This window comes from Podarcis tiliguerta, assembly GCF_965153285.1.
Source record: "Podarcis tiliguerta genome assembly, chromosome: W".
Lineage (NCBI taxonomy): Eukaryota > Metazoa > Chordata > Lepidosauria > Squamata > Lacertidae > Podarcis > Podarcis tiliguerta.
In genome coordinates this window covers 522,041-549,169 of record NC_139552.1, presented here as the reverse complement: position 1 = coordinate 549,169, position 27,129 = coordinate 522,041, and the positions used below count along the sequence as shown (strand labels likewise).

The 27,129-nt window shown below is 48.2% G+C and overlaps 1 protein-coding gene across 1 annotated transcript; it reads right to left on the bottom strand.

Annotated features, from left to right (window-relative positions):
* Window positions 1-1,584: 1,584 nt before the first annotated feature.
* Window positions 1,585-25,298, bottom strand: LOC310668862 (nuclear pore complex protein Nup214-like). Its single transcript, XM_083422223.1, has 5 exons — window positions 25,185-25,298; window positions 12,594-12,765; window positions 11,293-11,435; window positions 4,388-4,412; window positions 1,585-1,725 (listed from the first exon to the last, which is right to left on the bottom strand). The coding sequence occupies exons 1-5, from the start codon at window positions 25,255-25,257 to the stop codon at window positions 1,692-1,694; spliced, it is 447 nt and encodes a 148-aa protein (XP_083278349.1). The 5' UTR covers window positions 25,258-25,298; the 3' UTR covers window positions 1,585-1,691.
* Between the last annotated feature and the right edge of the window lie 1,831 nt (window positions 25,299-27,129).

Sequence of the window (27,129 nt, the reverse complement as noted above, 5' to 3'; positions counted from 1 at the left end):
CACCATCCAGAGGAGAGGGAACACCACAACCAAGCCACGGAAATACTCGATTCAAGGTGGCGAGGACGCCAGGTGGAGTACTTGGTGGCTTGGGAGGGAGAACCCGAGTCAGAAAACGCGTGGGTCCCCGCTGAGGCGGTCAATGATGGGTACCTAGTGGAAGAATTCCACAGCCTGTTCCCAGATAAACCAAAACCACTAGCGAGATTCTGGGAGGAAGAATTTGGAACCACAGATGACGAAGAGGACTTTGTGAGTTTTCCGGCCTCCGAAGAGTAGGGAGAGGAGGTGTCCGAGGGAGAAGAATCAGACTGGGAGGCTCACCCCGCGGGAATATATCGGAGCGGATGGGAAGCGGGTTTTGAATCCTCGGAGTATGGCAACAGCTCCTTCAGGGGATTCCCCACATCGTCAGCCGAGGAAAGGGACGAAGTTGGATCAGAAGGTCAGGCCGGGGGTGGAGGGGGTCCTGGGGGGGAGGTGGATGTCAGGGGACTGCCATCGGAGCTGGAGGCGGAGAGAAGGCTCCAGAGGGATGCCGGAGAGGGTCCCAGTAGGGAGAGAGGCAGCCCATCTGCTGGGGAAGGAAATCAGCGTAACACCAGTGGAGAAGGGGGCAGATGGGGGAATCGGAGAGGTGGCTCCAGGACTCCTCTCCGGAGACCAGCGGAGAGAATACGGGTACTCCATTGCCCACACCCTCCCTGCGCAGAAGACTTCCGTGCAGGGAGAGTAGGAGAAGACTGGGCGTCAAACAGCTTTTATGCTGGAAAAGGTTCAAGAAATGCCCACTGACGGATTCTGCCAGCGACTGAGGCAGCCACGAAACTTGAGGCTGTCCAGACAGAAAGGGTTCAACCAGGTAACCTAGTCAGGAGTGGCGGCAACTTACGCACGAGCAACCCATAGAACCATTACATGGAGCTAATGGTCAGGGGTCCCTTTACCTTTACCTAATACCACAGAAGTTGGCACTGATACACCCAGGGACCTCATCTAAATGCTGGAGATGCTACACCTCCATAGGCAAGTACCTCCACATGTGGTGGGAATGCCCCAAAGTTCATTTCTTTTGGATATCAGTGCTGCAGGAAATAACCACAATAACAAAACAGATAATAGAAGCAACTCCAGAACTAGCCCTATTAAATATTTTCCAGGACAACAACACACATGGATATGACAAGAAACTCTAAGTCACTTATTCTCAGCAGTCAGAAACATTGTAACTAGACACTTCCCTCCCTCAACACATATAAACAAACTGCACTGCAACCAAATGAACACAACCAATCAAGCTCTGGACACCCTAATCTCTTGCAATGCCAATACAAATTAAAAAAATACAAATAAAGGACCTACCCATGAGGTGCTGACACAAACTCTACGCTAACATGATGCAATAGAATGAAAGAATATTACCCTCCATCTCCCTCCCGTTTCTTCCCCCCCAATCAAATGATGTCTATGACAATAGTGTCTCATACTGAATGTAATCAAACTGTGAAAAAGACTCTATGAATCAAAAATGGATACGCAAGATTATTTTCCTTGTTTATTTGTTTGCTTTGTAACACATCGTTAATAAAAACTAATTTAAAAATAAAAATCCTGACATTTAATTGCAATATGTACATCTCCTCACTTCACTCCTGCCCACCCAATAGAAGCACAACATGGGCAGGCATCCTTCAGCTTCTCCAGCTGCTAAACCCAGAGGTGGATCTGAAAGAGGAAAAATAGAAAACAAGGGTGAGAACATGGGTGGGGCTATTCATGTTAATTTTTCCCTTGCACAATATGCTAGTTTCTACACAAACACATGCATGTCTATCCTTCATCCATGCAAACATGAAAGAACTGGCAAGGGTTGTAAACTTCCAAGGGTGAGTAAGAGGGGCCTGGAGGGTCAGATTTGGCTCCTGGGTCAGAGGTTCCCCACCCTTGCCTGAATCCAAGAATCCTGGAGAGTTTGGGGCTCTAAGGAGACTTCCAACTGGTCCAGGCTAGTTGAGTGGTCTTGGACCCCCTTTTCCCCAAAAGGGAACAAACTTCTTAAGCTGCTTATTTTTAAAAAAGGGAAGAAAAACCCAAATATCTCTTTCCACAGCCCAGTGCTACCAATTCTCATATTCCATCCCAAGTGAGTCTTCAAAGCACAAGCATTTATTAGGTTTAAAAATAGCCAAAGAGTAAGGACTGGAGAACAAGTGTGCCCACTGCTCCACATTCCCCTCATTGCTCCCCATTAGCCAAGGAGGAAGACATCTCCCTAAGATCCCCCCCCCCTCCAAAAATGTGTTGAGATTGCCAATCTGCCTGGGTGAAAGGCCCAGCTTATTTTTAGCTTGCTTCATGGCACCTTGCCTTGTTTTGGGTACTTCTACAAGCCTTGCAAGTGAGGCTAAGTCCAGAGGCCTTCCCCCTACCCCACCCAACCAATAAATAATATTTCTGTCTCAGGGACTGCTTTGTTTTAACTGCTTGTATGTAAGTTACTCTAGGAGACGAACAGGTTGAAATGCTTTTTAAAAAGAAAGAAAGAAATATGATTCCCCTCTGTAGCTCCTGGTGTCTGGATATGTGGCCTTGCTTTGTCTTTCTTGTACCAGTTTTTTTTTTCCTTACCCTCTCAGGCTGCCTCTCCAGTGTAGTGATCAGGTGGGATTGCTATGAGGAATTATAAAAAATATGGAGCAAGCCATTTGTGTCAGCAATGAAAGCATTGCGTTGACTGGGTTTGAGCCATTTTGATATGATTTCTGATCAATCCACGTCTCTGCATCTCCGTCGTATTTCTCGGCCTGACAGGCACGTATCAGCATTCTAAACACAGGCCAGTTGCTTCATTAGGCATCCAGGGTCATAAAGATAGAAGGTAGCTTTGATGGAGTTTGCTAATCTTTAGATAGATCTTAAGGGCCAGGAAGAGAGTTCACAAGGAGATGGTAAATACTACCTGTCCTTCCTCTCCTGTTTACTGCTGTTTACAACCTCCGGGTTTCCTAAAAACATTCCTCCTTGATTCCTATTTTATTTACTCTGAACTACTATGCATCCTCAAATTAGCTCTTTGTAGTTTTAACTTTAACTTTGTCCCCACGTGGGGTTTTTGAAATGCTCAGAGGAAATCTGATTGGTTCTTATGAACACTGTGTAAAAAGTTCTTTTGTGAATAAAACAACCTGGGCCAAGGGGTGGACAGGATTATTATTGGCACTCCTCCCAGAGTCTTGCTGGTCAAGCCTCGTGTGTATTTTATTAATCAGATTCCAATCCTTCCTTGCTTTTGGGACGCAACATCCAGGTCTTCTCCTTTTGACCCTTCCCCTTTTCCAACACTCTTTTCAAAAGATCACCTCCCCCACATCTGAGGCCTCCTCCTGCTTGTTCCATGGGGAAACCTGTGGCTCGCCAGATCTCTTGTAAGACTCCATCTCCCATCAGCCCTAACCAGCCTGGCCTTAGAAGCTCATGGACCTGAGCAGCTGAGAGCTAATGGCAGGCAAGATTCTTCTTCCCACTCTTCCTACCTCTGAAATTAAAAGGCAGCTCAGCCAATCACTGCCAGGCTGCACCACTGGCCAGTCCCATAAGCATTGACATCTCCCAGCAGCGTACAAAACTTTCTTTGAACATTCTGGACTTGATTTTTGATAGCGCTGATAGATTAGTGTTTTCAGTTTGTCTGTTTGTTTTATTGTACTTTATAGACACCCCTTGTCTCTGCTGAGAGATGAGGGGAGATTGTTTTGTATTATGAAAATTGTGTTAATAATACTAATAACAATAACAACAACAAAAGGCACAGCTTTTGACCACCTGTGATGCTCCATATATTTTAGACTACTGCCTGGGGCTGATGGGGAGATGGGAGTCTCACAATGCCTCTGCAGGCCAAGACTGATGGTTGCTGTACCAGGATGGCAAAGCCTGCTTTGGCACACAGTGCTTGTGGCTTTCAGGAACTTTTCCAATGGTGGACACACTGCTGCCTCAGTTTACTCAGGAGAGCTCTGCAACCCACAGAGCATTTACTGAGTTCCCACTTTGTGGAGCATTCCAAAAATAGTTTCTTAAAGTCCTACTTTTACAAAGGAAAAAAGTGCAGGGTGAAGAATAGAAGAAAAGAGCAGCCTATTTATAAGGGAGGATCAGGTCCCCGGGAGAAACACTGCCTTCTAGATCTTAAGCTTCTCATTAATGTTATTACAAGGGGAAATGAGAGAGGGAACAAAGCCCACAGTCATCTCTTGCTGATTCAAAATTCAAGCAGGGATTACCATATTTAATAATATATTTCACCTCAAAAGCAGCTCTCTTTCTGGCACAAAATAAACCGAAAAAACCTACCGACAACATGGAATGCAGCACGAGAGAGACTTACACATTAGACGATCCAAAGCCAAAGCCTGTAAGGGGTGAGGGGAAATGCAATGTTAAAGGGGTTATTGGATAGGTTATATTACAAAACACACATTAAGGAACGGTGTCAGGATTCCAAGCCAGCCTCAAAGCCACACTGTCACATCAGCACAGTTTCTCTCTGCCCCCTAACCAGTATCCAATCACACCAGTTCTCCATCTAGTGTTTAACTCTAACCCGCAACCAAAGCTCTTCTTTTAATTCATACACAGAGGGAGCTGCCTTCTAAAGAGTCAGACCATTGGTTCCATCTAGCTCAGTACTGTCAACTGTTAGCAGCTTCTTGGGGGTGATTCCCAGCAACTGGGGGCACCTTCCCTCTGACAGCAGAGGTAGAACACAGCCTAATTCCCCCTTGAATTTGTCCAACACCCTTTTAGAGCCACCCAAGATAGTGGCTGTAACTACTTCTTGTGAGAGCAAATTTTAATTATGGGCTGTGTGAAGGAGGACTTCCATTTTCCCTGTTCTGAGAAAAAAATCCTCAAAACATCTAAGAACCAGGTGGAGGGCAAGGACAAGGGGATGGAAACTCTGCACATGCTCATGAGCAGACTTTGCAAACTCCTACTCAGAAGGTGCAGAGAGCAATAAGCCCGAGAAATGAATGGCGGCGGAAGGTTTCTGGGTTTGGGGGCTTAACATCAGCTTTGGTGTGTTTTGTAAATTGCTAAAAATATTTAAACAATTTATGTACTGCTTAACTGCAATTGTCTCTAGGTGGTTAAAAAGGCTCTAACCCTCACATAAAGGTTTTTAAAGTGTGGTTAAATATATACATTTCTGTCAGGGAACTGCCATCGGAGCGGGAGGCGGAGAGGAGGCTCCCGGACAATGGTGGAGAGGGTCCTAGTAGAAGGAGGGATAGCCCATCCGCTGGGGAAGGTAATCAGCGTAACACCAGTGGGAAAGGGGAGGAGATAGAGGAATCGGAGAGGTGGCTCCAGGACTCTTCGCAGGAGACCAGCGGAGAGGGTACGAGCGCTCCGTTGCCCACAGCCACCTTGCGCAGGAAACTTTCGCGCAGGCAATGGGGGAGGACACTGGGCGTCAAACAGCTTCTATGTTGGAAGCGGTTTAAGAAACGCCCACTGACGGATTCTGCCAGCGACTGAGGCAGCCACGGATCTTGAGGCTGTCCTGACAGAAAGGGTTCACCCATGCAACCTAGCCAGGAGTAAAGGCAACTTACGCACGAGCAACCCCTAGAAACATTACAGCAATCCGTCAGTCCCTTACGTTGCTTGTGTGCAGCTTCGGAGGAGCGACAGCATGAGCATCACCAGGGGATCCGGAGGTCGGGAGGAGCAAGCAGCTGGAGGGGAAAGTCTGGTTGAGAGAAACCGAGACTTGGAACAGCATGTGGCTCTCCTAACGGCGCGGCTGGATGAAAGGCAGGCTCTGGATGCACAGGTCAGACCCACCCCCATCGCCAGGAAAGTACCGGGGTTGGTACAGAAGTTTGGGGGGGACCCCCAAGACTATAATGCGTTCCGAACGGAAATAGAGTATGCCTTGGAACTGCAGCATAATGACTTTGCGGATGATGGAGAACGAGTAGCCTACGTTGTGGGGCATCTCCGGGGGGGGGGGGGGGGGCGTGATTGGATTAGGCCCCTCATGGCAACGCAGAATACGGCCCTGAAGGACCTTAAGAAATTCTTCCAAGCCATGGATGCGATGTATTCAAGTGAAGTGGCACAGAGTGTGACTAGGTGGGAGCTGATGGGGTGCAAGCAGGGGAGCCAATCAGTTAGAGAACACTGGTCACGTTTTGCCATGCTGATCCACCGGCTCGGATGGAGTTTGGACTCGGAACCAGTACAAATGCTATTCGAGGAAGGTCTGTCTCCTGCTGTGAAGGACGAACTGTCCAGGGCCCCCCGCCCGCAGTCCATGGATCAGCTGACCAAGGCTGTGCTTGCGATTGGAGTACGACAGGAAGCGCGCGCTCAGGAGAAGCGCGAGGTAAAGGGGGGGGGGGAACGTTGCCTTGACTACAGCATTCCTGAAATACCAAGGCAGCTTTCCCAGGCTCCTGAGCCAATGGAAGTGGATGGTGCTAGAGCCAGCGGGATTTCAAAGTCCAGTGAAGGTCGCAAAAGGGAGGGAAAGGATTGGAAGACGACCAAGAAATGTTTTCTCTGCCAACGGCCAGGACACTTTGCCAGGGTCTGCCCTCAAAGGAAGGCCTGGCAAGGGATGGTGGGGGCTGCTGCCAGCGGGGAGGAGAAGGAGGAGCAAGAACAGGCGCAGGGAAACGAAAGTGCCTGGCTGCCAATCAAGAGGGCCATCAGCCAGGCAAACAACCAATAAAAGCGCCCCAGCCTGAGCGCCCCAGAGCAGCCATAGCTGTAGAAGTGGTGCTAGAACTCCCGAATGGGCACCCAGTCAAGGTTGAGGGGTTGCTGGATTCAGGCAGCTCCTGTAATTTCTTCAGCAGGGACTTTGCCCTAGAGCACCAACTCCACCTACTACCTTTGGATTTTCCCTTGCAAGTGACCACCATAGATGGCAGGGAACTTCTGGGAGAGGAAGTGACACACCAGACCCCACCAATGCGAATGAGGGTTTCCAGGCACATGGAGACCATTGCCTTTCACGTGGCCACACTGGCAGGACCCCCAATAATACTGGGGATGAGCTGGCTGGCACTGCATGATCCAGTAGTGTCATGGCATCAGCAGTCAGTCACCTTTGGGTCAACGTACTGTTTGGAGCACTGTCGGGGGGGGGGGGGAGCAAGAATGACTGTGGCCAGGGTGGCTGGGCTGGCAGTGGGAACGAAAGGAGAGGTGCCAACACAATATGCTGACCTAAGGGAAGTCTTCAGCGAGATAGAGGCAGACAAACTACCCCCTCATCGGCCCTTTGACTGCCGAATCAACTTGCTCCCAGGGGCGCAACTACCAATGGGTAAGCTGTATGCCATGTCTGACAGGGAGATGCAGGAGTTGTGGCAGTTTATCAACAAGAATCTGAAGAGAGGGTTCATAAGGGAATCAAAGGTGGTGGGGGGCAGCCCAGTGTTCTTTGTGAACATAAAGGAGACTAACCAGCCCAGATTGGTTGTAGACTATAGGGCGTTGAACTTGGTTTCAGAACCAGTGACCTTCCCAATGCCCAGGATTGATGACATTTTAACACAAGTGAGGCGGGGAAATTTTTTTACTAAACTGGATCTCAGGGGAGCGTACAATCTGATTAGAATACGGGAGGGGGACGAATGGAAAACCACCATGTTCACCCCCCTGGGGGCGTTTGAGTACTTAGTCATGCCATTTGGATTACAATCAGGCTCCGCCTGCTTTCAAGCTTTCATGCACCACGTGTTGGGGCCCCTGCTGTACAAGAAATGCGTGGCCTTTTTGGATGACGTCTTAATCTATTCGGACAATGAGGAGCAACATGTCAGAGACGTCAGGGAAGTGCTAAAGAGACTGCAGAAGCACCAGTTGTGGGTCAAGCTGGAAAAATGCCAGTTCCACGCCAGAGAAGTCGAATTTCTGGGGTACAGGTTGTCGGACAAGGGTCTAGCCATGGACCCGAGCAAGGTGCAGGCGGTGTTGGAGTGGAAGGCCCCCAAGACCTGGAAGGACGTGCAGAGGTTCCTAGGGTTCAGCAACTTCTACAGGAAGTTCATCAAGAACTTCACCCACTTGACAGCGCCCATCACAGATTGTCTCAGCAGCAAGAAGAGGTTCGCCTGGACAGAAAGTGCCCAGCGATCCTTTGAAAGGCTGAAGAAGGCGTTCGCTTCGGAGGAGCAGCTCCTGCATGTGGATCTGAAGAAGCCCATGAGGTTGGAAACCGACGCGTCTGACCGAGCCATTGGGGCGGTCCTTCTCTTGCAGGGGGGAGCCGAAGGGGACTGGAGACCGTGTGCCTTTTTCTCGAGGAAGCTGAGCTAATCGGAGCAGAACTATACCGTGTATGACCGCGAACTGCTTGCAATCTATGCAGCGTTTCGACGATGGAGACATCTGTTGATAGGGGTGCAACACAAGATTCAGGCCTGCACTGACCACAAGAACCTAGAATACTGGAGGACCGCGCGAGTACTCAACCAGAGGCAGATTCGATGGGCAAAGGAGTTCTCCAAGTTTTCCTTCAAGATCCGATACGTACCGGGAGAAGAAAACGTAAGAGCAGATGCGCTCTCCCGTAAGCCGGAGTACATGGAAGGAGAGGGACCGCCGGAGATACGACACGTGATGCCCAAGGACCGATGGGTGTGTGGGGGAGCGTTGGTTGGGAAACGGAAACTGGGGGAGCTCACTAGAAATGACGAGTTCGCTCAAACTAAAATCAGAGAACTCCGAGATGGGAGGGAGAGCAATGGAGGGTTTGAGGAAAAGGAAGGGCTGTTGTACTACAAGGGGGCACTGTACGTACCAGAGGGGACCCTGAGGGGAAGGGTACTCAAGCAACTCCACGACAACCCCACGGCGGGCCACTTCGGGCAACACAAAACTATGCTACTGGTCACTAGGCAATTTTGGTGGCCAAAGGTAAGGGAAGAAGTACGAGAATATGTACGGGGGTGCGACCGCTGCCAAAGGGCCAAGGGGGAGAGGGCGGCTCCTGCAGGGTTACTGGAACCCTTACCCACGCCGGAAAGACCCTGGGAGGTGGTGTCCATTGATTTTATGACAGATTTACCCAAGTTGAGAGGAAAAACAGCAGTCATGGTAGTAGTCGATCTACTGACCAAGATGTGCCATTTCATCGCTTGCTCACATGCAGTGACGGCAGAAGAAACAGCCAGGTTCTTTGTGGAGCACATCTTCAGGCTGCATGGAGTTCCCTCAAGAGTCATCTCAGATCGCAGGAAACAATTTACTTCCCGGTTCTGGAGGAAGCTCATGAGCTTATTACAGGTAGAGGTGGGGTTCTCGACAGCGCGACACCCGGAAACCAACGGGCAAGCAGAAAAAGCAAACGGGATACTCCAGCAATACCTACGCTGCTACGTCGGCGAGAGACAGAACGATTGGGTAGAGAAGTTAGCACTGGCTGAGTTTGCGTACAACAACGCTGAACATGTATCCACGGGAATGAGCCCGTTCATGGCCAATTACGGGTGTCACCCCAGGGCCTTCCCGGGGAGGGGGGAGGAGGGATGGAGTGTACCTGCGGCAGAGGAGTTTGTGGAAGAAATGGAGGCATTGCACCAGCAACTCAGGTGGAACTTGGAGCGGGCCAAGGAAGTTTACAAGAGACAAGCCGACAAACACCGTCGGGAGGGGGAAGCCATACGGGTGGGAGACCGGGTGTGGCTGTCAACCCAGGGGTTACCCCTAAAGGGAGGGTGCAAGAAATTGCAACCAAGGAGACTGGGACCATTTGAGGTAACACAGCAGGTGAACCCGGTGGCATTCAAGCTCAAACTGTCTAACAGCATGAAGATACATCCGGTGTTCCATAGGTCCCTACTCTCACTGTACAGGGAGGGGCGGGAGGCTCCAGAGCAGGGGGGAAGAGGCACCACCCACCCGCAGGTAGAGGAGAGGGAACACCATAACCAAGCTACGGAAGTACTCGATTCAAGGTGGCGAGGACGCCAGGTGGAGTACTTGGTAGCTTGGGAAGGAGAACCCGAGTCCGAAAACACGTGGGTCCCTGCTGAGGCTGTCACGGACGGGTATCTAGTGGAAGAATTCCACAACCGGTATCCAAGGAAACCAAAACCACTAGTGAGATTCTGGGAGGAAGAGTTTGGCACTACAGACGATGAAGAGGACTTTGTGGGTTTTCCTGCCTCCGAAGAGGAGGGAGGGGTGGTGTCCGAGGAAGAAGAAGCAAGCTGGGAGACTCACCCCCTGGGAAGGTATCGGGGGGGGGAGCGGGTTTTGAATCCTCGGAGGATGACAACAGCTCCTTCAGGGGATTCCCCGCATCGTTGGTCGAGGATAGGGATGAGGGTACGTCAGAAGGTCCGGCCGGGGGTGGGGGTGGGGTCCTGGGGGGGAGGTGGATGTCAGGGAACTGCCATCAAAGCGGGAGGCGGAGAGGAGGCTCCCGGACAATGGTGGAGAGGGTCCTAGTAGAAGGAGGGATAGCCCATCCGCTGGGGAAGGTAATCAGCGTAACACCAGTGGGAAAGGGGAGGAGATAGAGGAATCGGAGAGGTGGCTCCAGGACTCTTCGCAGGAGACCAGCGGAGAGGGTACGAGCGCTCCGTTGCCCACAGCCACCTTGCGCAGGAAACTTTCGCGCAGGCAATGGGGGAGGACACTGGGCGTCAAACAGCTTCTATGTTGGAAGCGGTTTAAGAAACGCCCACTGACGGATTCTGCCAGCGACTGAGGCAGCCACGGATCTTGAGGCTGTCCTGACAGAAAGGGTTCACCCATGCAACCTAGCCAGGAGTAAAGGCAACTTACGCACGAGCAACCCCTAGAAACATTACAATTTCTTTCTATTTTCCCACCCCCAAAGGGGATAGAAAGGATGTACGCTGGATACAGTTATGTCCCTCAGTCTCTCCAACAGAGAGCCAGTGTGGTGTAGCCAGTTAAAAGTGTTGGACTAGGGTTTAAATCCACGCTCAGCCACAAAGTTCACTGGGTGTGACCTTGAGCCAGTCATTGCCTCTCAGCCTAACCTACCTCACAGGGTTGTTGTGAGTCGTTGAATGAGGGAGAGAAACCATGTACACCACCCTGAGCAACTTGGAGAGAAAGGTGGGACATAAATGCAAGAAAAAATTAAAAAGCAACCCCTGCTCCCCTTTAAGATACAATTAAGCTTGGTTTGCATCTGAAATCCAGCCCCTAACAGTTTATGACTGACCAAGTGCTGAAGCTCCCCATGCTCCCACCTCTCCAAGCTCCCTCCTATTTAGGGTCAAGAACAGCTCATACCTCCTCCTCCACTCGACCCGAAAGCGGAGAAGCCAGTGCCTTGTGTGCCAAAACCCGTAGTCTGCTGAGAGAGGGATCCAAAGGTAGGGGTGTTCTGGCTTGCCAGTGTTCCGAATGACACTGTTTTGGCTGTGCCACCAAACCTGTGGAACAGAGAGCAGGAGCAAGCAGTGGGTTAAAGAGGGTGTGGCTTTTAAAAAAGATAAGTGAAGCAAAAAGAGCTAGATGAAGGCAGAAATCCATAATCAGCCAACTTGGGTGCTGTAGATGGCAAGGGAAGCCATGTTGGTACTGCTGCCTGGATTGGTGTTCTGCCCGGACAGGGTCTGCTCAATGGTGGCTCCCTGTTGGTGGAATGCCCTCCTTGGTGAGGTGCATCTGCCTTCCTTTTATTAACAGAGCCACCCGCCTGCCAATCAACTGACATCACAATGACATCAGGCAATGGGGTGCTTTGAAGTCCCCACAATGAGGACTTCAAAGCACTGTACAAGGCTGTTAAATAAAATAGCACAGTGTGTTGTAGTACCACTGATCAGCTGATGGTCAAGGTTTCAATGCACTAAGCAGGGGCTCCCTGGGTTTGGCTCTTTGCAAGCACCAAAGATCAGCTGGCAGCAGCAGCCCCATGGAGCTTGAAGTAAGCTGATAGGCACTGCTTGACTTCCAATCCCAGCTCACTTTGCTATCACAGTTCTCCATGGGGAACTCTGTAGTGCAGCCAATCCTAACCAGCTTCATGATTTGCAATGAAAGCAAGCTTCCCTGGCTTTAAGGTTCCTGACTGCACAATGGCAACTGTCCCTTGCACAGGTGGGTGGAGTTTGGTGGAAATTGTATACAGTAATACCTCTGGTTGCGAACGGGATCCGTTCTGGAGGCCCGTTTGCAACATGAATAGAACGTAACCCGCAGTGCCACGTCTGCGCATTCACCGCTTCTGCACATGCACGTGACGTCATTTTGTGCATCTGCACATGCGCGAGCCGCAAAACCCGGAAGTAATCCTTTCCGGTACTTCCCGGTCGCCACGGGACGCAACCTGAAAAAACGTATCATGAAGCAAACGTAACATGAGGTATGACTGTAATTAATTGCTGTTACCTGCCCCAGGACCTTCTGGCAAAGGGTAAATAAGAAATCTGATTAAAGAAATCAGTATAATGAAATGTAGTGAATTGAAGGGTGGCTTGCAGAATATTTATTCAAACTAAAAAAGAAAAATGGGGCACCTGGATATCACTGCAACCCCCCCCCCCCCAAGACCCTGTTGTTTTGTTGCTGTTGTTGTTGTGGCTTACCCGAATCCTCCAGCATTGGCAGCCGCCGTCCCCTCTCCAAAGACTTTGCCTCCTGTCGAGCCCAGAGGGCTTGCAAAGGCTGGGGCTGAACCGAATGCTGGCACCCCTCCGAACCCAGGGGAGCCCCCAAAAGTGGGAGGGCTGCCGAACACAGGAGCAGCTCCAAAGCCACCTGAGCAAACACAGAGGCAAACAAAGAAAAACAAAGGGAAGGGGACATACACAAACAAAAGAATAAATAAAAAGTCAAAATAGCAGAGAGAGAGAGAGAGAGAGAGAGAGAGAGAGAGAGAGAGAGAAAGGCAAGGCAAGAAGAGCAAAGAAAGAAGAAATCAGAGTTAGGACATTTCCCGGTGCAGAAGCCCCACAGACCTGAACTTGTGGGAAAGAGGGGCTTTATTTGTGCTGCAGAAGCAATGGGACCCTGACACACTTTCAAAGGCCCCGATTTCATCCTAGAAAACATAAAGTCAGTAAATATTACAAAATATCCTCTCCCCTCCTTTTTTAAGGCACAATTAAAAAAGGAAATTTGGGGGGGGGGGGAGTTGTCTGATGAGTCCTCTTTGGTTTGGGCTTCTTGGGCAAAGCAAAGAACGTAGATCAGGCTCAACACCTTTTTGGATGTCAGAACTCAGGATTCTGAACTCTCCCTGTAAGAGACACTCTGTGTGTGTGTGTGTGTGTGTGTGTGTGAGAGAGAGAGAGAGAGAGAGAGAGAGAGAGAGTGTAACAGTCTCAATGCCCACCAGGGGGACCCAACAGTCACGAAGTGGAAAAAGTTAAAATGTCTGCAAAGGAGACGTGAACTATCGGATTTACAGCACTGCATTCCCCCCCAACTTCCCATCTAAGAAGAACCTCCTGCTGGCCTTCATTCAAGAGAGTCTGGATGTCCCCGAGAACTGCAAATCGGCAACCATCACCCCCAACTCTCCACTCTCCCCCCCCCCCCAACAATGCACCAAAGAGAGAGAGACAGCGAGGAAGAGAGAGGGGGGTTTGGGGATGGGAGAGTATCTCATTAAGAGTTGCCTTCTTTACCCTCCGCACAGCACTTACTGCAAAAGGGGTGGCTAGATTCTGCAGGCATGTCCTTAAGAAGAAAAACCTTAGACATGAATTAAAAGAAAAACAGGCCAAGAACTCCCGCTCTAGAGCACCTGCATTGTTACCGGAAAAATCCGAGGGCTCCCTTGGACAAAAAGTAAAGACACCAACCAGAGTAAATTGGAGCAAATCAGCAGCCTGTAGGCTTGGCCTTTATTGAACTGTTGCAGCAGGGTGTTCCCCTCACTCTCAGGAGAGAGGAAAAGACACAGAAAATGGTGTGCAAGACCTTATAAAAACTTTTGAAATTCCCATCCCCTAGGTCAAGCCCACCCCCAGAAACATCATGCATACATTACAGAAAGGAGGGGTTGAGGGAGGAGTTGTGGTGGTAACCTGAGTGTCCTGTCACCTGGCTGGTTCCCTTCTACCCCTCCCCATGAGTCATTTTCTGAAGACAAAAGGTAGTCACAGTTTCCTGCCCCCTGAGGGAAGACCTGATCATTGTCCTTTGTTCCAGTCTGTGCTGAATCCACTCCCATATGCAAGTTCTTTGTGATCTTGATTGTCTTCTGTCTGGGATCATCAGGGTTGGCATAGCAACTGGGCAGGGCTCCTGTGGATGTGCTGGGATGCTCAAGGGATTATGGCGCCCTGTATCAAACCTTCCCCATTTTGTATTCTTTCCTTCATGGAGTAAAATAAAAGTGGAACAGTGCAAATCCGATGTATGGTTGATTTTCTATGAATTTATAACAGAAGTGTAGCGTATGTGGTGTGTGAGTGTGAGTGTGTGTGAAGTTTGTACAAACTGAATGATGGGGGGGGGGGGTTTCCTGCTACAGTACGAAAAAGCAGCAGTTGCTGCTGCCACCACCACCAGCAGCTCTCAGCAAAAGATGGGGGAAAGGAGGGGGGAAGCTAGCAGTTGCTAAGGTAGCTGTTTTCTGATGTCGCCAGCAAAACTGCAACCATTTCAGCACAGCGGTGTGTTGCACCCTAGAGGCAAGCTAACCACACACCCCTGACCTGTCACAAGCAGACCAGGAGGAAAGCAAGACATTCCCAAGTCTATGATGCCATTTCCTGTCATCCCCACTTTCATTTTAACTGATGCCAAGCTTTATCTATCTATCTATCTATCTATCTATCTATCTATCTATCTATCTATCTATCTGTCTGTGTTTGCACATTACTCTTCAGTTCCAGCCCCTGAAAAAGGCTCCTAGAGCAGCCTGTATCTGTGAAATCAACTGAAAACAAGGCTGGCTTACAAGCTTAAAAAAAGACAACACATGACAAACGAGGAAAATGGGACAAGAAGGGAAGAGGAAAAAAGCAAATCTGGGCACCCGTTCTTAAACAGCCATTCTTATAAGGACCAGCTGGCTTGATGGAGCTGGTATTCTGGCAGAGTTGATGGGATGAGCCCTGCTTCCCATCGAGAGATGGGAAGCCTAATGGGAATGAGGCTTCCCATCTCTCGATGGCTACTGAGGCAGCCTAATGGGAATGACTGGTGACAGCTGAGGAAGGGGGTCTTTATTCCCCACCCCCCCAAAAAGGTTATTTTCTGAGTTGCTTTTCAGGGCCATTCCCTCACAAAGAAACGTATGTAAAAAAGGAAGGATGCGAAGAGACACTAGGTGTATGGGAAATAAAAAGTATTCAAGGTCTGCTTGAAAGTCTGCTTGCAGCTTCTCTCATACAGCCAGTAACATCTTGGCCCTTTCCTAGGAATGCAAAAAAGCCATTGGGCGCCGGGGCACGATTCACACTGGGAGTGACATCATCACACACACCATCTTTTGAGCCTCTCCTGTAAAAACAAACTCACGGCTCACACGGGAAGTGTGTGACACTGAGCCAAGAACTGAACCAATTTGTTTGCCTTCAGCTCACCAACATGACAGCAGGTACAAATCTGGCTAGTAGGAAGGAATGTGTGATGGAGCCTTTCTGGTGGTGGCCTCTTCGCCTATGTAACTTCCTTCTCTGGGAGAGACATTTGTTTCCACCCCCATTTTCTTTTAGACACTCCTTTTCCAATTCACCTTTGGTTAGGAAGCTGGTGGGGCATTAGAACACCCTACCTATTGTCAGCATGATGGCATCTGATGACACAGGCTGACTTGACGGTCGGTGGGGATGTGTGCCATTTTTGTGTGTTTATGTTGCTCTTTGAAATTTCCAACTGTATGTGGTTTTGAAGACCAGAGCTGCAATGCTGTTATTTAATTGTGTTTTGTGTTGCAACTTTTACTTATTTATTTGCAACCCCCTTCGAATCGGCCTTGGTCCTGAAAAGCAGCATAAAATAATAATATTCTAAAATAAAGGAGAAAAGCCAAAGAAAGCAGCCCTGTTGGGTCAGACCAAAGGCCCATCATCACAGGGGTGGATAACATCAGGTCTGGGGGACAAATGTAAGGGCTCCCCTGCCTAGTCCTTGGGACCTTCCCCAGATAACACACATGACCCCACTTTGCACCTTCCTTGGCCAAAATGTGCCCTTGAACTCTGACAATGCCTTTTGCTTGCCTGAATGGAGAACAGCAAGTGGATGTGAGAAGAAAGCAGCCTACAGGGACAAATGTCCCTATAAAGGGACAATTTATAATCATTGCTCCGTCCACTATTGCCTCTGGACCTCTCCAGCACTGGCATGCGGTCCTTGGGCTTAGAAAGTGTCCATATCCCATGCCTATCCAGTCCAAAACCCTGGTTTTGTTAGGATATAGTTCTGTTCCTCCTTAAAAGAGTCAGGCATGATTGTTGTGTGTCACATGCCTGTTTACTCCCTGCACTGTTCTCGCTGGGAACTTCCGTTTTGTATATAGCTTTTGTTCTGGCTGTTTTCCTCGACACGGATGCAAGCAATCATGTTTTTCCTTTGTTCTGACCTACGTTGAATAAAGCTGTAATTATGCTCTTCTGTCTGAATCTTCCATTGCGGAGACTGCTGAAAAGGGCGTGCATGAGTCTTGGAATGCGTCTGAGGCTCGTGTCGCTAATTGACTGATGCTGTTTCCACGGGAGACCAGTGATCATCCGGAGACGATGTGGAAGCCTGATGCCTCTGTCTCCCTGGCAGTATCCCAACAGTTTCCCCACATAGTGGGCTGCCAAATGCATCCTGGAGGCCCATAAGTAGGATGTGAAAACCAAAGCCCACTCCTCCATTGTCTGGCCCCTAGCATGCTAACAACTGTGGACAAACTTTGCCCTCCTTCATGTATTTCTCTACTGCCCGTTAAAGACCACAAAGACAGCTCGTGGCAGAAAATCCCACACATTAAATTCTGCATTGTCCAAAGAAATAATTTATTTAGTCTGTCCTGAATCCCTAACCCTAACCCTAACAACTTGAGTTTGAGTATTATAGAAAAAGGAAGTGGGGAATCCTATATCCCCCCCCCTCCTCCTCCACACCATGAATAATTTGATACACCTCTATTGTACCTACGCATCAAGTGTGGGTATGATCGAACAGTGGTCAGGAACCAGTGGCCCTTCAGACATGGCTGGACAACAACTCATTCCTGACCACTGTGCCCTGCTGGCTGGGGCTGATGGAAGCTGGAGTCCAATGACATCTGGAGGGCCACAGGTTCCCCATCCTTGGGATAGAAGCTGGGGGGAGGGAATTCATTTTTTTAAAAGCAACACCCAACCCCTAAGTTCCCTCTTAGGAAAGGTGCCACTTATGATAATTCTGGCTGACCTTCTCTTCCTTCTTTGACCTAAAAAAACCACATCTGCACACTGGCTCTGTTCACAGGTCATGCATGACAAGTCAGGACAAGTTGTTGCCTTATTGGGAACAAGGGGCATGCTTCTACAGAGTTGTCTGATCACTCCTCACTTTGCTCTTACCCTGGCATGAGACAGGAGAAATAAGTCAGGAAGCCACAACTAAGTCTGGTTTCCGGTAACATCCAAAGCTGAGGCTGGGATTTGCTTTTCCCAAACAAGGTAGGATTTGAAAGCAAACGAAGAACCATGATTGAAGGTTGTGGCTTGTGATTCTGACTTGCCAGGGAAAAACAAACCACACTTGGGTTTGTCATAAGAAGGCAAGCTTAACTGTGCCCTCTCGGTATGCTTCTCCTGCTTGCACCAGAGGGAGCAGCCAAGTGAGAACAACCAGGCTGGGCAGGTTTCACTTCCTGCTAAACCATGGTTTACTGGAACACACAAGCATCACCTGCATTTCAACTGAGGCTGCCCTGCAGATGTACATAGAGGAATCATGATACCGGCTAATCTTATTTTCTGTCTGTTTGCCAACAAATAAAAAATAAAAAATATATAACCCTGGCATGGAATTAACTCCCCTCCCCCAGTCTTCTATGCAGCTCACAGTTTTTACTGTTTTACGTGGACACTTTTCAACGCACACTTCCATCTTATTAACAGGCTGCCTGTCCGCTACAAGAAATGACTACCAATATAGTTCCTTGCTGTTTTTGACTGGAGGTGCATTTTAATACCCTGGGTGAAATTCCAGTCTGACCAATGTAACAGATACTACCCGGTTGTAAACACAACTGTCGGGGGGGGGGAGGGGGAGAGAGAGCTGCAGCTGAATTATTTAGCAGAGATTAGAGATCCAGTGATACTTTTGTCCATGAGCCATTGGGTTTTACCTATGTCCTCCAAGTTTCGTGGGAACCAACGCATGTATTGCAAGTTAAGAACATAAGAAGAGCCTGGTTGCTGCACCAAGGCATAAGTCTAGCTGGCCCAATATCCTATTCTCACTGTGGCCGACCAGATGCCCCAGTGAGAAGCTTGCAAGCAAGACTTGAGTGCAGCACTGCTCTCCCTGTCGCGAATTCCTCGCGGCACTTTTAGCAGAAACGCTCTGAGTCCCAGGTTTTTCCAGTGCAGTCTTTTTAATGTGAGCTATATACAGGTATTTACAAAAACAGTCCATACAGAGTACCTGCTCCTTAAGGCAAACAAATACTCTCCACCACAGCACCACCACACCACAGCACAACCACCACAACCACCACAGTTACTGTTGAACAGGCTTTCCTTTTTAAAACAGGTGATAGCCAATCACATTAATCACACTCCTGCTGAGTCACTCTGACCCAGCACTTCACAGAGTATTGCATCATCCTGTTGAAGCCTGCAGACTTACTCAGTATCCTGTGAATCCCAACACTCCTCCTTAAGTCAAAGGCTTGAGACCTAATAATTCTCTTAAGTCTCGAAATTTAGGAGCATCCAAACATTTTGTATACAAATCCGCCACATTACATTTTGTGTTACAGTGCTGTACCTTTAACACATTTCTTTCCAAAGCACTTTTCACATTACCGTATCTTATAGCTATATATTTACTCTTGCTCTTAAAGTTCTGTTGGTTAGCAAGCTGTTGTGCAGCCATGTTGTCACTTAGCACAGTGATTGGCATTTCTGAAGGTATTCCAAGCTCTTTTGTTAGGCAAGCAAACCACTCTATTTGTGACACACATTCGCTTATGGCTGAGTACTCTGTTTCACAAGTACTTGTGGCAACAAATGTTTGTTTCTGGGATTTCCACTGAACCAGGGCATTTCCAATATATATGGCATAGCCAGTGGTAGACTTTCCATTTTCTCTGTCCCCCCAGCTGGCATCAGCGTATGCATACACTTGCTGATCATATCCTGTATCCAGCACCAGTTTGTAATCTTTTGTGCCTTTCAGATACCTTAGGATTCTTTGAAGTGCTACCCAATCTCTCTGAGCCGGGTCTGCATTTCTTTGGCTTAACATGTGCACTGCCAAGGTTATGTCAGGTCTTGTCCAACAACTTAAATATAACAGAGAACCCAACAGAGAATGAAATGCTGTTGCATTCTCACATTTTTGCCCTTCTGGTTCATTTTTGTACTGGGTAGTTATGGGAGTGTCAACCTCATTTGCCCTCTCCATTCCATATGTCTTCAGTAACTTTACGATTTTTTCCTTCTGACTCAGAGAGTAGACGGCCTCTTCATTTCTCTGAACCTCTACTCCTAAGTAATTCTGAATCTCTCCCAAATACTTCAGTTTGTATTTGTTACCTAGGCTGTTTATAAACCAAGACACTTGCTTTTGTGCAGTTGTTATTAGACAGATATCGTCAACATACAAAAGTAAATAACAAACACTTCCTTGCACCATTGCTGAATATAAACAGGAAACAGCCAGGCTTTGTTTGAATCCCATCTTTTTCAAAGTTGTGTCTATGCATTCATGCCATAGACGTGCACTTTGGTGTAAACCGTATAGTGCCCTTTGCAGCTTTAACACCATGCTGTCGTTTTCCAGCTCATAACCTGGTATTTGCTGTAAATACACCTCGGCGTCAATAGGAGCATTTAAATATGCTGAGGCAACATCAAAATGATTAACTTTTAATCCTCTCAGACTTGCCATTGCTAAAACTGATTTTACTGTTTCAGCCTTTGCTGTTGGGGCAAACACTTCATCATAATGTATCATTTTTCTTTGTGTAAAGCCCCTTGCAACCAACCTGGCTTTCCTCTGATAACTACCATCAGCCAGCTTTTTCACTTTAAAAACCCACTTACAGCTTATGGGCTTTTTACCTTCAGGCAATTCTGTAGGTACAAACACATTGTTATTTAGCAGAGAGTTATACTCTGCCTGCATTGCCTTTAACCACGCCTCTTTCTCTAGAGTAGGTAACTCTTGCACTTCTTCAAAGTTTTCTGGCTCAGTTACACAAACCTGGTTTATGGTGGCTGGGAACCCATAACGGTCTGGAGGTTGACCTTTATTACTTCTTGCAGGCCTCCTAGGTTCATTAATCTCACCCCCTGGGCTACCTTCAGGACTGTTTTTGGGGTGGATTGACTCTGGAGATTTACCTCCTCCTGTCCCTGTTGCACTTTCTTTTCCCCCCTGCTCCATGCTAGCAGCTGGAGAAAAATGCTCAGTCTTTACCTCCTTCCTTTCAGTTTCTCTGGGAGAGCTGCCAATTCTTAGCTTTGTTTCAACTGCCTTATCAGGTATGCTCGGCAGTAAAACTCTTTCTGGCAGCAGGTTTGCATGTATCTTGGGCCAATTTCTTTGCTCATTAAAGCTGGCTGATCGACTATAACTCAAAAGATTTTTATCATCTTCAAACCTGTAGGCTTTCGTAGCACTTTCATACCCAAGAAATAGCAACTGCTGTGCCCTTTTCCCACCTTTTCTTCGGTTCTTTACAGGTATGTCAACCCACGCCTTTGTCCCAAAGATTCTCAAATGTTGCAAACTGGGATTTTTGTTATAGAGAATTTTATAGGGTATGTCATCTAGTACCCTTGACCACAAGCGATTCCCAATATAATTTGCGGTCTTAATACTCTCAGCCCAGTATTTAATTGGAAGATTTGCATCTGCTAACAATGCTTTCATTTGTGTCTGCAAGACACCTCCCCTACGCTCTGCTACTCCGTTCTCCTGAGGCGTTGCCACATTGGTAAGTCTATGTTTAATCCCTTGGGAACGCAACAAGTTTCTTAGGGAGCTTGCCATAAACTCTCCTCCCCTGTCTGTCTGAATAGAGCACACCTTTTCGCCAAGTTGTCTTTCTACCCTTCTTACCCAGAACGTCAAAGTTTGGGCAACGTCAGACTTTTGCTTTAATGGATAGACCCAGCCAAATCTAGAATAGTCATCCACTAGGATCAAGCAGTACTTGTTATGGGAGACACTTGGTGGAAAAGGACCAGTTACATCAGCATGAATCAACTCCAGTGGTTTTTTAGTTTCTCTCTGGCTTGATCTTGCTACTGGGAAAGCCCTGCTTTTAACCTCCTTGCAGATATTGCAGTCTAAGTAATTATCACAACTTTTAATGTTTTTCATCCCCCCACACAACTCCAATGTTTTGTTTAGTACCTTATAGCTAGCATGAGCCAGACGCCTGTGCAGGAGATGAATACACATATCATGGGTTGGGACATTTTGCACATTCGCAACCTTAGACTCACACTGCAGTACATACATATTAGTTCTAAGGTTAGCATTTGCCAACACTGCCCCATTTTGCTTTATCTGGCACTGATCTCCCACAAAGTTTACTTCAAAGGCTGCTTTTGCCAAGTCTGGAATACTCAGGAGATTGTTTTGTAAACTAGGCACACACAACACATTCCTGAATGTGTGTCCCAGCTGTGGGAACACAACCTCCCCCTCACAAACCACATTAGCTTTCTGGCCCGTAGCAAGACTTACATGTTTTTTGTTTGAAGCCCTAGCATCAGTTAGCAATCCTTTTCTTTTACAAAAGGTTTGAGAAGCTCCACTGTCCAGAACCCACAGCTCTTCATTTTCTTGACCATCTGCAGACACCCAAGCGGTAGACTCTCTCTGCTGCCTCCTGTGCTTCTGCTGTTTTTGTTGTTTTCTCGGGCAGTCCCGCAGCAGATGTCCACTGGACTTGCAGCAAAAACACCTTTTTACTTTGTTGACCACCGGCTGGTCTGCAGCAGCTCCTCCTGGCTGTTTCTCCGGCTCCCGACACCTCTGCTCTTCCCGGCTGTTGTTCCCTCTGGGATGCTCCAACAGCTGGGCTGAGGTCATCTTTCGCTCTGCACGCCTGTCCTCCTCTGCATATAACTGTCCAGTAACGTATTCCAGAGTCAGCTTATCAGTCTCTAAAGACTCAAGGGAATTGACCAGCATATCATAGCTGTCATCAAGGGAACTCAGGACTATAAAGACTTTGTCCTCTTCCCCCACAGGCCTCCCTCTTAAGGCTAACTCCTGAAAACAGCCTGTTAGGAATTTTAGGTGGTTTGCCAGGGAGTCCCCCGGTTTCTTCCGACACCGGTACAGTCTCCTGGTCAGTGTTATCAGTGAGCCAGCCGTCTCTCGCACATGGACAGCCTTGAGCGCATTCCACGCCTCACTTGCTGTCACCTTATCAGCTACGTAGACTAGCTGGCTGTCGTCCACTGCAAGGATGATTGTAGCCAAAGCTTTCTCATCCTTTTCTAGCTGGGCCTCTGCTAGTGCCAGCTTTTCATTGTCGTCCTCTTCCTCCTCAGGGGGCTGCGGTGGAGTTTCCACCACCTTCCACAGGCCCTCACGCTTGAGGAAGTGTTGCATGCGGACCGACCATGTGCTGTAGTTCGTGGCCGTCAGCTTCTCCAGCAACACGCCAGTTCTGGACTGCTCCATCCCTGCAGCTCACCTCCAGCACCCACGGCTAGATAACTGCCACCTGTACTCTTGTGCAGCGGAAGCGTGCTGGGCCCATAACCCTGTCGCGAATTCCTCGCGGCACTTTTAGCAGAAACGCTCTGAGTCCCAGGTTTTTCCAGTGCAGTCTTTTTAATGTGAGCTATATACAGGTATTTACAAAAACAGTCCATACAGAGTACCTGCTCCTTAAGGCAAACAAATACTCTCCACCACAGCACCACCATACCACAGCACAACCACCACAACCACCACAGTTACTGTTGAACAGGCTTTCCTTTTTAAAACAGGTGATAGCCAATCACATTAATCACACTCCTGCTGAGTCACTCTTACCCAGCACTTCACAGAGTATTGCATCATCCTGTTGAAGCCTGCAGACTTACTCAGTATCCTGTGAATCCAAACACTCCCCTCTTGCAATTCTCAGCAACTAGTATTCAGAGTCAAGCTGCCTCTGATAGCTCTATATATCATTTTCTACCGTAAGGGGACCTGCGGCACTCAAAGCAGGTGCTCAGCCATTGAGCTGTGGTCACTTCCTTTCTGCCTTCCACCAGTACCAGTGGCACAGGGAACCAGCACCTGACCTACAGAGCTCCTGGTCTGAGCTGCAGAGCACCCTGATATGAATTTAAGAAGAGCCTGGGTGCTGGATCAGGCCAAAGGCCCATCTAAATCCACCATCCTGTTCTCACAGTGGTCAACCAGATGCCCCAAAAGGAAGCCTGAAAGCAGGACATAAGCACAACCGTTAAAAGTCACAACATACAAAGGTCACCCATCCTTTTGGAGCCTGTGGGAACACTGATATAGTATTGAGGGCACCATCCTCTATGGTTGCTTCTCCCCACCCTCCTCTTGGGTCAGTTCACTACATATCTAGAGAAAGATGTGATATACAATTTGATGACAACAGTGGTGGGGAAAGACCCATAAAAAGAAGAAGACCTGTTTTGCCGTAATCAACACTTGTATACATGGTTGCCTCCTCCCTCCCTCTGTGCATGTGTCTGACTCCACTTTCTTCCCTGACTCCTGCAGCACCTCGCTTTCTCTCCCCTCACTGCCTCTCAGTTGTTCTCTTTTCCTCCCAACACGCTCTGGAATTGAAGGAATGGGTTTCTGTGGAGTCAGTTTGAAACGGGATCCAAAACCCCCCTTTTCTTCTTTCTCCAAGGGAGCATTTCTAAAATGCATTAACTTGAGCTGTTGAGCAAATGCATAACAAGAACACAGCTGTATAAACAAAGCTCTCTCCTTTATCAGTCACGGCAAAGGATGACCTTTGCTGTTCCAGTGGAGTAGGGATGGCACGTCTAGGTCTTATCTTACATTCTGAACACACTCTGACGCGCAGACCTAGTCCGAGAACAGCGCCAGAGTGTGTTCTTGGAGTTGGTGACCTCTTGCTCCAAGATAAGAGTATAGGAACAGGAATACCCTTTTATGGTCAGAGGTACAGGAAGGAAAACCCTTTTATGGTTAAGAGTACCGGAGCAGGAACACCTGTGATGTCAACCTGCGTGTACAAGCTGACACGACTGGATTCCTGGGGAAGGGGGGAGAGGGTGCCTGGAGGATATATATACTGCATTAAAACTCTCATTTCTTTGGACTTCCTGTGGACTGACCACGCAAGTGCCTTTCTGCTGCTCTGGAGAGCAGAAATAAAGAACTCTTTCTCTGAACCAACCCTTGGTGTCATTTGACTTCCTTCCTCCCATCCGGGAGCAACGCAGAGCCCACCAATCGGTAAAGTCTAATAAGGCTACAGAATCACACCCTTTGCACCTCCTGGCTGCACAGTTTTCTGTTTGGCTGCCAATCTGAGCCTTGAAAAGAAGAAAGAAGTAAAAAGTGGAAGGGAGAACGCAAGAACATCAGAAGTGTCTGGCTGCTGTATCAGGCAAGTGGCTGATCTTGACCTGTACCAGGTTCCCACAAGGCCCAACCGGAAGCCACAAGGGAAAACCCACAAGAAAACTCAAAGCCAATGTCCCCTACGTGATGATGTGTAAGTTGGCCTAGAACGCAAGATCTGATGTAACTGTTGTTCAAAAGGCAGGAGGATCTTCCCCATGCTAGAAGAACGAGTTCTCCCCATTTCTCCCCACAGTGGGGAATGCTTGGTTGTAGAGTATCCACTCTACATGCAGAAGGTCCCAGGTTCAATCCCTAGCATCTCTAGGTAGAGCTGGGAATGTCTCCTGCCTGAAACCCTGGGAGAAGGGCCATTTCTGCCAGTCAGCACTGACACTACTGGGGCAGATGAACCAAAGGGTCTGACTTGGCGGAAGGCAGCTTCCTATGTCCACAATAAGAAACAATAGACAAACTAGCACCTGCTTTAGTCGGGCTGGAGAACCCAAAGCCTTGAGATGCCACGCTCCCTCCACCAGAGCTGAACGTGCCCATCGGCTTCTGCTCGCCAAAGGAGGCGGTGGTGCCAAATCCAAAGGTCTACAGTTCCCAGAATTCTTTGGGGGAAGCCATGACTGTTCAAAGTGGGACCATAGTGCTTTAAGTGTATGGTGAGAATGGGGCCCTTAGCAAAACAGAAATGAAAACACAACTTAACACAAAAGTTAAAACACCTCTAAAAGGCCTGACAAGACCTATCTCACATCTAGCAGGAGAGGGGCCCAGAGAAGGGCCTCCGGTGCAGAAATTTAATACAAAAGCAGGTTTGTGTGTAAAGAGACACCTAAATTGTACATGGGTCCTAAGCTGCTTATAGGGACACTGAAGTGAGCCCATGTGAACCAAGATTTGAAATCACAAACCCAGGAGCTCTGTAACTAATGGTTGGCTGCCAAGGAGACTTGATCTCCCCACCTCCATCACTTCCAAAATCAATTCCCATTTCCACCCTGGGCTTTGTTGCTATTGTGAAAGCCAAAAGATTATGGTTGGCCTAGAAGAGGGGTCAGCAAACTTCTTCCGCAGGGGGCCGGTCCACTGTCCCTCAGACCTTGTGGGGAGCCGGACTATATTTGGGGGGGGGGGGAATCTGCCTTGCCGTGGCAAAGGGGCTTGAATAACTCAGAGAAGCTATGAGCTATGCCAAGCAGGGCACCCAAGATGAACAGGTCATAGTGGAGAGTTTTGACCAAACGTGATCCACCTGGAGTAACCGGAAAGCCACTCCAGTATCCCTGCCAAGAAAACTCCATGGACAAAGACAACAGGCATATAAAAGTTATGACGCTGGACGATGAGCCCCTCAGGTCGGAAGGCGTCCAACATGCTACTGAGGAAGAGCGGAGGACAAGTACAAGTAGATCCAGAGCTGATGAAGCGGCTGGGCCAAAGCCGAAAGGACGCTCAATTGCAGATATGCCTGGAAGCGAAAGGAAAGTCTAATGCTGTAAAGAAAAATATTGCATAGGAACCTGGAATGTAAGAACCATGAACCTTGGTAAGCAGGATGTGGTCAAAAATGAGATGGCAAGAATAAATATTGACATCCTGGGCATCAGTAAACTAAAATGGACGGGAATGGGCAAATTCAGTTTGGATGACCATCGTATCTACTACTGTGGGCAAGAATCCCGTAAAAGAAATGGAGTGGCCCTCATAGTCAACAAAAGAGTGGCGAAAGCTGTACTGGGATGCAATCTCAAAAATGATAGAATGATCTCGATACGAATCCAAGGCAGACCTTTTAACATCACAGTAATCCAAGTTTATGCACCAACCACTGGTGCTGAAGAAACTGAAATTGACCAATTCTATGAAGACTTACAACACCTTCTAGAAATGACACCAAAGAAGGATGTTCTTCTCATTATAGGGGATTGGAATGCTAAAGAGACGACTCTACACATGGACATCACCAGATGGGCAGCATCGAAATCAGATTGATTATATTCTCTGCAGCCAAAGATGGAGAAGCTCTATACCAGTCGTGTCTAAATAAAATCCCTTATGAATACACAAATCTAAATCAAATCCCTTATGAATACACAATGGAAGTGAGGAACAGGTGTAAGGATTCAGATTTGGTGGACAGAGTGCCTGAAGAACTATGGATGGAGGCTCGTAACATTTATACAGAAGGCAGCAACGAAAACCATCCCAATGAAAAGGAAATGCAAGAAAGCAAAGTGGCTATCTAATGAGACCTTACAAATAGCGGGAGAGAGAAGGCAAGCAAAATGTGACGGAGATAGTGAAAGATACAGGAAATTGAATGCAGATTTCCAAAAAATAGCAAGGAGACACAAGAAGGCCTTCTTAAACGAGCAATGCAAAGAAATAGAGGAAAACAATAGAATGGGAAAAACC